The 15,915-nt window shown below is 31.6% G+C and overlaps 1 protein-coding gene across 1 annotated transcript in view; it reads right to left on the minus strand.

Annotated features, from left to right (window-relative positions):
- Positions 1 to 15,915, minus strand: part of LOC108912687 (voltage-dependent T-type calcium channel subunit alpha-1H) — a 183,367-nt gene that overhangs the window by 17,263 nt on the left and 150,189 nt on the right. Inside the window, exons 13-15 of the mRNA XM_023454612.1 lie at positions 4,805 to 4,964; positions 4,371 to 4,661; positions 1,881 to 2,069 (exon numbers count right to left, since the gene is read on the minus strand). Coding sequence (XP_023310380.1) covers positions 1,881 to 2,069; positions 4,371 to 4,661; positions 4,805 to 4,964 — 640 coding nt within the window. The remainder of the gene's footprint in view (positions 1 to 1,880; positions 2,070 to 4,370; positions 4,662 to 4,804; positions 4,965 to 15,915) is intronic.

A 15,915-nucleotide genomic window follows, 5' to 3' on the forward strand; every position in this document is an offset into this window, starting at 1 on the left:
ATCGAAGAAAATAATGTTTGAAGATTTTAAAATTTAATTTTCACAATACTGAAAATGATAATGATTATGTAAAAATCGACTAACTGGTGCACCTCCCCATTATGCAACACCTGTCCGTGCTTATTTAGATGAGCTGTTCCCGAATCGTTGGATAGGGAGAAGGGGGCCGATTGAGTGGCCAGCCAGATCGCCTGACTTGACACTCCTAGATTATTTCTTGTGGGGATACTTAAAAAGCAAAGTATACGTTACTAGACCGGTTAATTTAGAAGATTTAAAAGCAAGAATTCGTCACGAGATACATCGTATACCTCCTGAAGTTATTGATAATGTCCAAAAAGAATTTATTAATCGTCTTGGCTACTGTCAGGCAGCCAACGGTGCACAATTTGAACATTTAATTTAGTCGATTTTTACATAATCATTATCATTTTCAGTATTGTGAAAATTAAATTTTAAAATCTTCAAACATTATTTTCTTTTAATTTTTGTTATGTAACACCATAATTTTTCATGATCTGTGTATGTAGAATGACACGCTCTTTCAAATGGCATGGTCAAAATTGGGGGTTGCTATTTAAAAAAATTGTCGATGACGTCATATCTCGAACAACGATGACGTCACAAATATGGGTTGTATGTCAAAAAGCGCCTTTTTTAAAAACAAAATCGACGTGCCAGGGGATTTTTTGGAAAACTTCTTAATTTAAAATATAATGAATTTATTCGTTACTTTTCGAAAGCACTGCATATGTTTTTTTTTATTTATTTTTGTGCAGAATTCTATTCTGAATTCAAAGATGTATATAAAGTCTACTTTTGTAAAACATGTATTACAGAAAAAGCATGAACATATTAGTCAAACATATTTTGACTAATCATGCATACCTGGAAAACAAAAAATAATACAACAAAGCAAGTAAATGTCATTTTAGCGTTCGTGTTCCAGTTTTTTACGCATTATACGCTTTCCGTATTATTTACAGTAGGTTATTTATTGAAATAAGCTCAACAGTGCAAAATATGAATAATAATCAATTGACGGACATGATTCAGGTATACTTTCCGTGTAATAAAAATCGTGGCGCAAGAGTTCGCCTTTACAGGAAACCAAAGCGAGAAGAAGAGAAAACATCGACTGATTGTTCTTCACGTTGAAGAAAACCCGAGAACTTCCATTCGGGAAATTTCAATAATAATAAAGCATCAAAGAGTACATGCAGTAATGAAAAAGCACAAATTCAAACCATATATTCCTTAAAAAGTACAGGCAATAGAGGACGGCTACAATTTGTTTCTTTAGTTGTTTTGTGTTTGCTGTTCTTCGTTTAATGTGTTTTGTGTTTAATCAATGTTATTTCGTGTTGAACTTTGTATAATGGTTAATGTATTTAATCAAATTGTTTTTCTTTTAATTGATATGCATTGTATTGGTTTTTTTCTGTTAACTACAAAATTCTCTTTTGAGTTTTATTTGCTTTGCTGTGTTATTTTTTGTTTTCCAAGGCACAGATGATTAGTTAAAATACATTGGTCATGAATTACTGGCCGGGCGCCGAATGCGGTATCGACTAATATTTTGTCGCCTTTTCTGTAATAAATGCTTTACAAAAGTCAAGTTCATATACATCGTTGGATTCGCAAAATAAATCTGCACAATAATAAATAACAAAGAAACTATATTGCTATTTGAAAAATAAAAGTTGACTATCGCTTTTCAAAATAAAAAAAGTAGTAAATGAGCTTTAATAGGCTGGCTTTATAGTGTTTTTAGAGCCATTTCATTTAAATTTTTGTTTTTTAAAATCAGACTATAAATAATGGAGTTATGGCTTGCGGCGTTTTTTAGGAGACAGCCTGTATAAAACTCTTCTCATTACCTGTCTCAAAGGTTGCCTTAAGGATTCCTTTTGTATGTTGCACTTAGGTTCCTTCCCAATGTAACAACATTCCTTTTTGGAAAACCTTTCACTGCAATCGTATTTTGTGAGAGGAAGTGGGGACCGCTGCTCGTTGAGGTCTTTTAATTTTCTCAATTCCTCTGCAGATCTCCAACAATTTTTTCTATCCTAAAAGACGTTGTTTTGTAAAATTTAATACAATCTGCAGTGGCTATTAAAATTATCGAATTGAGAGGTTTATATTATACATCGTAAAAAATAATATTCAACTATACAGAGTGTTACAGAAAAGTAGGTGACCTTAGATTCTTTGGGTGAAAATAAGTTTTCTTACGTCAGTTTTCATTTTGAGACTTTTTTGACATTTGACAAAGTATTTTTATTAATATTGTCGTATTTTAAAATATTCAGTTGACATTTCCACATATTTTTACCGTGTGCACAACCCTTACTTAATGTTGGTAAAAAAAATCGTTGTGTGAATGGAGCAAATAGGATAATATCCATTATCCTTTATATTATTAATAGAATGTATAATATCCATTTATAAGCTACTTTTTCCTGGGCTCGCCTATGGTTCAGGGATATTCCTTTTTAGATCAGAAACTTCTGTATTGTTTTTTCCACTCTTGCAAAATTTTTATTTAAGGTTGGTTCACGAAATAGTGTACCCTTTTTAGATATGTATGTGATATTTATCCATTTCCTGTTGTTGAGAATTCGCAGTTTCCCTTAGGGGGCGAACTAAACTTGACAGAATTGTATACATGGATGATATAAGTTTTGATACGTTTCTGTACACATGTGTATGACATTTAACAGCCTAGCCAAATTAGTATTGGATTAAGATTTTTTTTAAGTTCTCGATTACTTTTTAGTCCTTATACTACAGTCGATGAGGATAAGAAGTAATTTCATACACCTTCATGTTTAATTCTGTTAGTTTCTTCTGATTTTTTATTTGTACATATGTGTTATAAATTTTTAACATTAATTTTGTTTAATATCAAGTTATGTATATTTGTTGAATGACGCTAACTCAAATTAACTGAAGTTAGCAGCGTAGTTTAAAATATAAAATCTATCACATATCCAATACATTTTATAAACCAAACCCTATATAATAATTTTGCAAGGTGAAAAGACTAAAGGAAGAAGCATATTCTAAAAAATAATACCCTTAAATCATACATGCGCAGGAACTAGTTGGGAGGGTCAATGGATACTACAATCCTTTTCCTTACGACTTTATGGGTGTGGCATAATTTTAACTGAATATCTTAAAATACACTGAAGTGAATATGATACAGTGTGAAAATTAATCATTACTCTTCGTCTTCTGCTGATATTACTTTTGGCCTTCCACGAGGTACACATCTCGGGCCACTTTTTGTTTATTTGACATCAATAACCGTTTCTCATATTCTAGATTCTCTTTCTACTCGGATGATTTAAAAATGTACAGTAAAATTACAAATTTAATCGATTGTATAACTTTTTAAATGGATTTGTCTAGAGTTCAAAAATATTGTTCGAAAAGAACAAGTAATTGATAAATAGAGATAAATACGGTTCTATATTTTTTTCATGTCTTTATTTTTTTATTAAGTGATTGCAAGTACTTTATAAATAACAGTAAACTTAAAAAAGTTAATTTGGGGATATTTGATCGAAATTAATTGTACATTTTGAATCCATTGTCACGAAAGCTTACTGCTGTTTAAATTTTATTTTAAGGACAAGTAAGTAAACCATGCACTGGTCACAAATCGATTGCATTATTATATTTCTCATGTGCATAGTATTTTTGAATATGCTAAATAGTCTAGAATCTTATTTTTTTTTAATATATTGATCCTATACAGATAATTCAAATTAAGTTTGTTAATAATGTTAAATTACAGATTTGATAGACATCTTCACTTTAAATTTTATGATAACTGCCCTAAGTCACTATAACTCACTAAAAATTATTATCTCGTAGAACAATAATTATGGACTTGTCCTTTATAAGACGTTTAGTGATAAAGTTGATTAGCGGTTAATTAGACCAACAAACTTTAGTTCCATGAATTATTTGCTTGATTCCCCATTCTACTTGATCCAAATAACATGCGATGAGTATTTTAATGATATAAATGATATCTTAACTGTTTTTATGTAGCTATTCAATTGTTTTTTTGTTTTTTTAATCTTCATCAAAGTTGTATTTTATTAACTTTCTTCCTTTTATTGCGCTATGCATCAATTTAGTTGTTATTATTAAAAGTATCAGCAATGTCAACGCACAGATTTTTATTGAATTTCCTTAAGTGTATAAATAAATATATGTACAAAGAATTTTGACACCGTGTATTTTGAAAAGAGTCACTTAAAAATGATCCAATGAAAGTCCGATTATCTTCGCAGGGTAATTTGTAGTTAATGGCTTGACCTACTATTTTGTGACACTCTGTATTTAAGACCTACTTGTGAATAACTATCACTCGAGCTAGACATGGACTGGCTACTGTTTCCTGGACTACCCCTCAAGCTGGCCTCCAATATGCAAGACATTTTCCTCCTCGCCAACTCCCTTTGCTCCCTTTCCCTCCTTTCGTTCCTTTCAGAACTGAACCCCTCCACTAGAATAGCTACCAGCAAATTAAACAGGACATAGTTCCCAAAAGTCATTAGGGCTACGAAATACAACGCCGCCCAGTTGGATGTCTTCGCCATACCGTTCGACAACACCATATTCCAGTCTTCTTGCGTCAAAATCTAAAATAAACGGTTTTGAAACTGGCGCCCCGTAAAAAAAACAGCTAAAGCTGGGTTTACGCGACGCGCTGCGCGGTGGCGTAAACCCGGCCTAAGGAAGACGGAGAGGTTCGACAGATAAAATGAGAAAAAAATAGTCTCACTTGGAATACTGTGACGGTTGCCCAGAGGATGTTGTTAAAGTGTTTTCGGTCGCATAGACACCTTTTGTCGTTCATCATTTCACAGCCGCAGTCTTTCGTTATCCCATTCTCGTCAGTATAGGTGCAAAACTTACCACCGAACAGGTACATGCCCAGGATGCTGCAGGAATGTATGTGAAAACATGTGTTAGACGGGTGAGCACACTAGATGATGGTTATTGCTAGTTTTTTCCTAGGTCTAGTTTGGCGAGGTAAAAGTTTGTTTCTTTTTCAAAATGTTAGGAAAATGCTATATGATTTATTACGTTGTTGCATATTTGTATGAATAATGTATGTGACTGTAAGGTAAATATTCAAAGATATTATTGCTTGAGATAGACTTCTAAGAAAAGTTCACATAAACAAAGGTCGTAGACCGCTTCGTTTTCGAGATATAGAATATTGGAATTAAAATAAAAATCACATTTATTTTAATATTTCTTTAAGATGTTTGAGTCGTTTATCGAAATTTAGAGTACTGTTTAACTAAGTAATTATGAATAAAAATTCACTATGTTGGTATAATAGTACGATATTTGTTAAGATAGAATTCCAAGAAGACCCCTTGCATTACTTTATTGGAATTAACCACATTCGACTCCTTAAGTAGAAAGACATTTGCGCAAATTTTCAAGGCACTCGCCTGCCATGGTAAATTGTTACAGTAGTTCCGATAACAGAACTTTATTGGCTTATTCTTTTCTTGGAGTTCTATCTTAACAAATATCGTACAGACTATACACAAATCTGTTTGCCAACTAGTAGCGGAGTTACTGGGGTACAGTATTGTCGCTAACAACCTTACAATTTCGATGCCACTGAGTACTTTGGAAATTGTATAAGTGCATTTAATTTCGGTTGGTATTTCTAACAAAAAATATTTCATTTTATTCGAAAAATTAGCCATCTCTCAGTTCTTGTTTCTTTAAATTTAAAATAAGCTTAAGACATAGTTGACAAAATCGCAAATAACTACAAAAATATTCATTTCATAAAAAAATATAGGAATTTTTTGTGAAAAATACAATTGTAAGTACAAAGTAAAAAAAAATCGTTGACATAGTAATATTAATTTTTTTAGGGGCTATTTCCCCTGAGATAATTAAAAATGGCTACGCCTACCACTATAATTACAGCTACATTGTATTGAAATTAAATTTCTAACAAAACTTTCATTTAAGATTTTTTGTGTGGAACAAATAGTTTTGTAGTTACTATCGATTTAGTCAATTGTCGAAAGTTTATTAAAAAAGTCATAATAAATAGTGCTGTTAGAACTGAGCCGCGAGACATAGGCGTACGCATTATTTATTAAAAATCAACAAATTAAATTGTCTACGATAGACCACCATAAACACAAACTGATAGGAATTATTTACGCAACATCTGCACGATAAAAACGTGACATCTTCTCGATAAAAAAGCAACATTATAACTAAGATGAAAAGTATTCTGAGGCAGCGGTTCGCGCATGTCTTGGTTGAGCCGCTTGGCACGCCATTGAATTGCGGCTCTTTCTGACAGCCTTACTCATAAATTGCCGGTTTTTCGAATAAATCCAGAATTCTTACCCAACTATCAGCATACGCAGTGGTGTCGAGATTCAAGAGTTCTTAATTATAGTACTCCCCAGGTAACTCCGTCACTGGTTGACATATTTGTAAAGAAATTTAGAGATTTCATTTCCATAATCGTTTAAGTCATTAGTCTAAGTTTCATCAATCTACATCGAACAACTTAGAAGATATTTGAAAAATGTGATTTTTTTTTAATTTCAAGACTGAATCTCGAAAATTATGCGTTCTGCTATGTTTATATGACGTTTTCTACCGACTGTTAAAGTTTGACTACAATAGTGATTCACATAAAACTTGTGTGAAAACCACTTAACAGTGCTCCTTGATGACGTCAATTAAGACCTTCAATAGATCTTTTTCAAAACAACTTGTAGAGTGTACAGGAATAAAAAGAATATTTTTCTTTCGCACGAACTAGAATAACTTATTCAAGCAAATTGTGTTCTACAAAGAGATTTCGAAAATTAAGTAGTAGTTTTTCAGATCTTTCATGTCCAAGTTATACTCAAAACTCATAAGAAGATTTTATCGGATTACTGTTTCAGACTATAAAATTAAAACTGAAATGTTGAGAAATATTCGAGGCTTCTAGAATATTTAAATTAATTGTGTGATATCTGAAAAACTACTGGCTTTTTGTTATTTAATTATTCGACACAACTTGCTTAAAATTCAAAGACGATATGGGAAAATTACTTTTCAAAATTCATTTTGTTTTATTTTGGCGCCATCTGCAATTTGCTTTGGAAAAATTAAACTTAAATTAAGTCTTAATTGACATCATCTAGCGTCAGTTTACATTTACAGAAAAAAAAAATCACTTTTCATTGCTAACAAAGTACTCTATCGAGGTGTTTTATGCGAAAACAGTAAATATTTGCTATTGTTGCATATGCTAAAGAAATATAAATATTTAATGAAATAACATGTCAGTGTAAAAGTCATAGAGAGGCACATTTTTTATGATTTTTTCATGATTATTCTCAACAGAAACATTGAAATCATAAATTTCTTATTATTTGCAGTTGCATGTAACGAAAAACCTGGCTGGATGTTGTCATTTTCATCGAACTATACCTCTAAAACATTTATGATTAATTAATTAATTTTCAACAAATATTTTCAGTGACGTGATATAGATCTAAATAGTTTAACTAATTTAATCTGATAACCGTATTAACTCTGCTTTGCCTCTATGAAAATACCTCTCTGTTTTTTTGCATTATCAAAATATTTACCTTACGTTTTATGTTAAAATTATTGGTTATTAATTACAGTGAATGCGTCAATTTTTCCTAGCTTTCGACTAATACTTAGATTTTCCAGACATCTATGTTAAAAAATAACGCTCACTTTCTAAACTTAGATACTAAATGTAGCAGTAGACTACCAAATATTTTGTTCTTTTGAATTATGATAAAAACTTTTTTATGGACAAACATTTTAGATGTGCTCCACAAATAATATTAATATCATACAGGGCATTTTTTATATATTGTACTGCATTTAATTTCACATGAAAATTGATTTAAAACTTAAGAGTTTTCCTTAATTTTTTATAGGTAAGTTTAATGGGGTGTAAAATATAAAATAAACACTCTGCACAATGAAAATTTCCTGAAATTGATATAACAAGTTTAACACCAACATATTAATAAGTTTCTCAGTAAAATTGTATGTTTTATAAAATCCGAAATTGGAGAAACAGGTCTGTATTGTTTTATTTGTTAAGAAAGAAATATTTGCATAAATTGAGCATTATTTGAATTATATTTTTAACATTCTATAAAAAGGTAAATAATTCAAAGGTGGATAGTAGATTTCTAGTAGTGGCTTATGGCAACTTCTTTTGGCCGTATCTTCTTCATTGTTAGAGATAGAGCTACGAAATCTTATATAATCGCAAGATTTTGCATTTTGTAATATCGAAATGTGTAAAAATATAAAGGGTCTTCCATTAAAGAAAAACTAAAGCTTATATTTGTTTTTAACCTTTTTTCCTACGTAGAAAAATAACAGAGAAAATGGGGGGCGATACTCAATATTTGGGGAGATGAAGCAACTGTCAGTGTAAAAAAGGTTATTTGGACTTTCGATCCACCAGTTTTCTTCTTTATAAGTGGATTTTATAAATATAGATGGGAATTTACACATTGGAGAAAAACATACATGTGCAAAAACTGTATTTTATGTTTTAGCTTATTTTTACAGAGATTGTTTTCCTTTCTAATAAGAACTTATCAAAGTCAGCAACTGTTTCAAATAACTTTTTCTCGAAATTTCAAGAATAACGGAAAATCCATTTGAAATAATTCCAATACGTGCCTGTGAAAAATCTTAAAATATGTAATTAATTTTGAAACTAAAAGCTAAAAGTCAACATACATGTAGGAAGTAATTACGCCATATGGTATCGTGTTTCTATTTTTTGTTTCCATTCGCGCAACGTCTCATAAAAGTCATTTGTACCTTAAACAAAACCCTACATAATTTCTGTGTTTCAAATATTGCACATATTTACAGATATGATGAATTACTGCAATGATTGATATAATTTTAATATACGGGGAGTGTCGCCAAAATGCTGCCATAGCATCGCAAGTGTATGCCGAGCGCACTTCCTTTGCAATTTCATTATAGAGGGTATTTCAGTACGCGTGAATCAAACTTTAACCATAAACAGAACTCAATAAATAATTCAGAATTGCCTTATAAAGCAAGGGTCTAAGTCTCACCGTTTCCAATGTACAGGGCCGTATTGGTGAGTTGTTAAAATCATATTATTTACGAAATCATTTGTATGTTTATAACAAATTGATTCAAATTTGGTGTGGTCCTAACTTTTGCACATATGCATAGTTACTGTAAAATTAATAAAAATTTGTAGGTCAGTGGTGTAGGAATGAGTAGTAAAGCGGGAATTTTTTACCCCAACTTCTACGACAATGACCTAATAATCATTTGGGATTCATTTTAGATTCCGATGACAATTCAACATAAAAAAGGTATACTTGTTGAAAATCGGTCAGGACACCCTGTATACCTCGTAGGTTTGTATAAGTATTTTGTTCAAAGGGCTCATGAGCACACACAGGAAATTAGGGGGTGGACATGCTGGAATACCTAGCCCACCTGAAAGGCTACAGGTGGATGTTTTAGATATGGTGGATGATCCAACAACTAGTATTAAACATAGAACACAGCGAGTTGAGATATTTCATACTAAGTGTAGGTGTCTTATACTATGAACGGCTTTTACAACAAAACGCGTTCTATGCAAATTCCGGTAAATTTGTTCTCTAGTAACAGATGAGTTTACTCAAACTGAATAAATAATTTTTGAAATACGGAAATATTATATTGGTAATGTTAAAAGGAAAATTCCAACTAAAATAATACTCCGTGTTTAGTGTTACTTAAATATAACTTGGACAATTATTCTGTTTATTTTAATTTTTTTTTTAGAAAATGGTACCATTCTCTGAAAAAATAACATGATTTGTTTGAAAAGTGTGTCTTAAAAACAGAAGTAGTTTTATAATGAGTTGGAACGTTCCATACCATTTGTTACATCTTGTATACAGATTGTTAAAAAAGTGTTTTCCTAAACGGATTGATCAATCAATTCAAATTTGATACGTGACATCACCTAATAAGTCTGCACGATCTAAATATGATATAATAAATATGATATAATAATATGACAGATGATATAATCCAAGAGCGAATTCAGAGTTATAGTCATTTTTATCGAATAGCGCTTCTACGTCACTAAATTTTTGTCACAAATGGTAGCATTCCCTATCTTTTTGATAGAAAAAACAGTTTTCGGGAAAATTGCAAAAAATTGTTGATGGTATACACATTACAACACAAAATTTAATAACACACACATGACAACACAAAATTGGACTCTATGTTCTAATAAATGATGTTTTAATATCTTCAAAAGACTAATAGAATCCCTTCAATTTTACGATACGAGTTAATGCCCCTGTTAATGGTAATGGATTTAAAGGTCTGTCGTCTGTATGTTCTAATTCTCCAATTTGTTCTACTCAAATATACCAGACATGGTAAAAGCCTTATCGACTTTAGAAAACAAAGATCTGTTCCCAGACCCCAAGTAGAACAGCAAACGCAGGAAGCGGGAGAAACCCCTTGAACTAGCGTCAGGCGGATTACGGCTCCTGTAGTCATTAGCCACTCTATTCTTTGGAGAACACTTAGAGAATAAGAGATCAGTACTCCTACCACACCTAACGTAAAAAAAATAATCCATCTGACTGTGATCACAGATTTGGTAGGGTTCATCCTTACCATGGATTTAATAAACCGGCGATAGAAACATTTTTTTTCTATGCATGCAAAAATCCAAAACAAATACAATTTTCCGTCGCACATAATTTTTAACGTTGATGAGACCAGTCTTACTTCATACTGTTCCCATCGAAAATCGATGTCTTTTGCCAAAACAGATCGCAAGCAAGTTGCAAGAATAACATCTATAGAAAGAGGTGATTTAAGGACGTCAGCTCTTTGGTACTGGCGATTTTATTTCACTTCTACTCATCTCTAGCAGAATCGACTGAATCTGAAACTAACAGATGACGCTCCTGGAGCAATTTATGCATGCAATCTATTTGGATGAAAATTGAAGTGTTCACGCAGTAGTTTAAGCATTTCCTTCACCATATCAAGCCAGCCGAAGAAGATCAAGCCATTTTTAGATGGGCACACATGAAGAACCTGGAAAAGCAAGGGAAAATGGCAATGTAATTTTATATGTGCCATCCCATTGCATCCATAAATCGCAACCTTTAGACGTGGCTGTAAGGTATCCTTTAAGTGTTTTTTCATAATAAGGCATTAGAAAAATGGATAAACAATTATCCAGGAGGAATAGTCGCTGTGTTGCAAATAGCTCGAACTTTTTCGAATTAATTGACTGATTCATGGATTTAAAAAATGAGGAATAGTTCTCTTTGACCCTGACATGTTTAATGAAGTTTTGTGATAACTGAAATAACCAATCAACCAAAAGTTAGTAATGAACTAGCACATGATCCAGCAGAACTAAATGATAACGTCATTGCTCAGCACATCTAACAAAACCCGTGTGATTGTGTTAGGCCAAGAAATCTGAGAAAAGTACTCCAGGAAACACAGGAATGCCTACGCTCATATGATGTCGACACTTGATAGAAAGACTAACTAAATCATGGAATATATTGGCATAAAACTTTCTGTCATTTTTCTAACAACCCAGAGTTGTTGTGACCTAAACACCTTCACACCATCCATTTCTGCAAAACAGGTAACGTTTCGTTAAACTTCAAACTTGACAAAATATTCTGGATTCTGGATTAGTTTGGAGAGTAACTCAGTATACTGAGTTACAGCACTTAGGCCCATTGGGTCCCTTGTGCATACTCCCAGTGAGAGATCAGCTCTCCTGAGCCGTCAATCAACCTGTAAAGGAGAATAAAGTGATGACGTTGCTCAGGGAGATCTCTCTGATGTAGGGCATAGAAGGCACCCTTCACCTAGCACGGATTCTCTCGTTGACGAGACATCAGTGGACTTGCAGAGTGCAAGGAAAACTGTCTCGTCTTCCTGCTCACAACCTTTACAGGGGGGTGTTTGCACTTCCTCATATTGTAGAGGTGTTTCCTTAGCCAACAGTGTCCGGTTTGAATATCCGTCACTAGGTGAAGGCTTACCCTGGACATAGCCAGGCACTTTTTGGCTGTGTCTTTGCTGACAAAATATTTAAGGTTGTATTCACATTTAGACTCGACATACTTCAACTACAGACATTTTAAACATGACTTGTACCGTACGTAAATGTGAAAATTGCACGTTTTACGTCTTATCACTATTAACTTAAATTGTCTGTATATATTATATAGCTACTATTTGCGTCAAAACAGCGTGTCTGCTGAAGTCATGCGCAAACAGATTTTACCAAAATTTTACCAGTTCACTTTAAAACAAAGCAAACAGTTCCGAAGTCTTCGTTGGGCATTGTCAGCCCAGCTGACTGGAAAAAGGTGTATAAGGAAAAGATCATTTGTAGACACTGTAACATTGAAAAGCTCACCATATAATGAAGAATTGGAGGAACACAGGGAAAAAAAATTGAATTGGAGGAGAAATACGCAATTTGTGACGCAAAAAAGGTAAAAATGCTGAAACGATTAGTAAAGATATTAAGAAGAAAATAAGTAGGGTTGGATTTAAGATAAAAGAGATAAAAGCGTTACTGCCATAACAAATATTCCAGTGATCGATATGGCGAGGAATGAATATGTTGCAAAATATGCTTCAAATGGGGACAAGAAGATTGTATCGAAATTGATGTCGACGACGATGATTACATATTATATGAATCTTCATGAGCGCAGAAAGATTTCTGAAAATCAAGTTGCCATTATGAGAAACATTTTGAGTATTTATTTCGTTAAAAATATTCACATATTTTATTTTTGTAAAGGCCCAAAAAAAATTTTATTTGAACGTAAGTTTTTTTTTAATCAATATAGTCCATGACCAAAGAGTTTTTAATTGATCATGTTTACCTCCATGAGATGATTTTGTACCTCCTTTGGTGTGAATGCAAACACTTTTTTTTGTGGTAATTTTACACTTCCCACTTTTTACTTTTATACTTTTAACACTTTTTTAACGCCCTGTATCGTAATATCATAACTAAAAGGTACAATAGTGTCACGATATAGCAATCTAAGTATTAGTCGATCGGTTAATCTTTTGTGGGATGTGGAATGTGTTTGTTGATAAAATTTTCGCTAAACTACAATCTAGCTACGTCATAGTCAATAGTTCAATAATCGCAATCTATATGATATAATTGTTAGCTAACTAACTCTACGTAAAAGTCAAATGGATTTCCAAGTGTATTTATTAATTGTTCTAATAACTACGGGATCTTCGTGTTAACAATAAACATTGCCGTTAAAACACAACACATATTTGCAGGGGTGACATATTGATAAAAACATTAGAAATTCAACAAAAAGCATTAATTAACAACACTCCAAAACAAGCATCGAATTACACACAGTGGACACAGTAGTCAAGGGTGCAATACGGATGACTATTGGAATGCATAGCATTAGTTTTATTTGAAATCATGTGTCTCGTGTTCAAATTAAAATAAATATATATACGGATTAAGAACTTCATATTATTAAGCTAATTTGTTTAAAAAAAAAAATTGAATATTTTCTTACAGGTATACACTAGCTGCGAAAAGTAAAGTACCTACTTGGAAAAATTCAATAGAATGTTACATTTCAAATATATAAAACTATTTTATTTTAAAGAACGGACCATTATATTTTTATATGTATATTTCGAGAATACACTTCCTTAGAGTTCCATCGATAAAAATTTGATAGACCTCTTTCTAATAAGGGAATTATGGTCAAAAGGATGTGCGATTATGAGCTTTGATTTATTTTTTTTATGCGAAAATTGTGTATACAAAACAGTTCCACAAAGAAAAATGTATTATTCCCATGTTAAATTCTACAATTTATATATACTTCTCAATTTGTAGTAGAAAACAATATTTTGCTGTAATATTGTTTTCATTTAAAATTTTTGAAAAATTTTACAAAAAATATTGAGATAGATATGTCCTTGACATGCGCAGTAACAGTTGTATCCATCTTCATTGTGAATAACTGTATAAAACAAATTAATTAATTAATTAATTATTATTATTTATTTTATTATATTTATTTATTAATTAATTATTTTTAGCAATGNTACTATTTATGTTTTATTTAAAAATTATACCTACTATTTGCTTCCTCCATTTATATTTATAGCTTTTGTAGCTTTAACTGTAACTATAAATCATTGTTTAAATAAAATTGTCAATAGTAATATGCTAGAAAAGCAGATTTTATTAATATTTAACTAACACGATGTGTACCGAATAATAATGAATATATGTGACAAAACTGTGAATTTTTTATATAATTTTTACCCATATTGGTGTGTTAACGTAAAATCTTTTGGATCCCATACCGTTAGAGGTAGATCTATCAAACCTTACATCATTGTAATTTTAAGGAAGGATTTAATCCAAATATATAAAACTATACAGCGTGTTCTTATAACGTACAAAAAGGCGAAGGCAGGTTATTATTATTATTTTATTTTTAGAATAGTCCTAAAAATTTTGATGCAGAACACTGGTAAAAAATTGCAGGTTACTATTGAAAGAAATATGACATCATAATAATTCAAAGTAAACTTTAAAAAAGACCTTAAAATCCGACGTATCTCGGTAGTTTTCTCATTTATTCGTTTTTGTTTCAACCTCAATATTACCGAATTTTATAATATACATATGTATAAAAAATACAGGGTGTTAATTATGTTCATCGATAAATAATATTAAGGGGCGATTCTTTGAGCTAATTTAAGACAAAACGTTGCACAAATATGAGTCCCAAATCTCCGAAAACGTTTGTTACAGAATGTTGAAAACCCTAGAAATTCCACGCCAATATTTTTTTTTTTTGAAAATTCGATGACTACTCATTGTAGTGTTTTAAAGATTTTAAGAAATAAAGACATCTTCCACTTTATCCTAAAAAACGATCTATTTTCTATTTAATGCTTTTTTAATTTACATCAATGCTTCCTAGCTCTCTTTAAAATGTAAAATAAATCTAGAACTACTTGTTTCTCAAAAAAGTTGAAAGAATTTTTTTGCTAGACATTTTTAAATATGACAAGTCCCAAAAAGTCAATAGCGTGGGAATTTTGCATGTACTTAGGAAGGGTATGGATCCAAAAAAAAATTACGTCAATTATTTTCTCGGACAATAGACTTTTAGTGGGACGTCACATATTTAGGCAACCCGCATCGAATTGTCATAGTTGAAATTGTACAGGCCCTTGTGTACTATTTACATAGATACTATAAAAATGAACAACTTCAAATTAATTTATTTTTACAAGGATTTGGAAGTACTTAAGAAGAACCAACACGTGTTTCGTAAAATAGTTACACTAATGAGCTTAAAACTTATAAAAAAAGATATAGTTAAAGCATTCTGTCACGGATTAATGTTAAATTTGCAGAAATTATTACCTGGACAAAAAAAATATGACCGTATAGAAAATTAAATTTTAAATTGAGTATCTTGTTCTTTAAACTCGATCCAATATGGCGAACATGGTTAAAAAAAATCGCAAAGTTGAAAAAAAACGGTTTTTCTAAAATAACTAAAAAAATATAGCACGGATTGAAAAATTTTAAATGAGAAAGTTGTAGGTTTTAAAAAGATCTATCGACAGATTTTTTGAAAGTATCGATTGCTTTGTTACTTTTCGAGATATATCGAAAAAACCGTTAAAAATCTTCTCTTTTCTCTTCTTCTATAACTCGTTTACATTTACGTGCCCATATTTGCTATTTACTGCAAGCATAGCCCGCGGCAAGCCAAAAAAGTA

Source organism: Anoplophora glabripennis, unplaced genomic scaffold (genome assembly GCF_000390285.2).
Source record: "Anoplophora glabripennis isolate ALB-LARVAE unplaced genomic scaffold, Agla_2.0 scaffold33, whole genome shotgun sequence".
In the NCBI taxonomy this organism is placed as follows: domain Eukaryota; kingdom Metazoa; phylum Arthropoda; class Insecta; order Coleoptera; family Cerambycidae; genus Anoplophora; species Anoplophora glabripennis.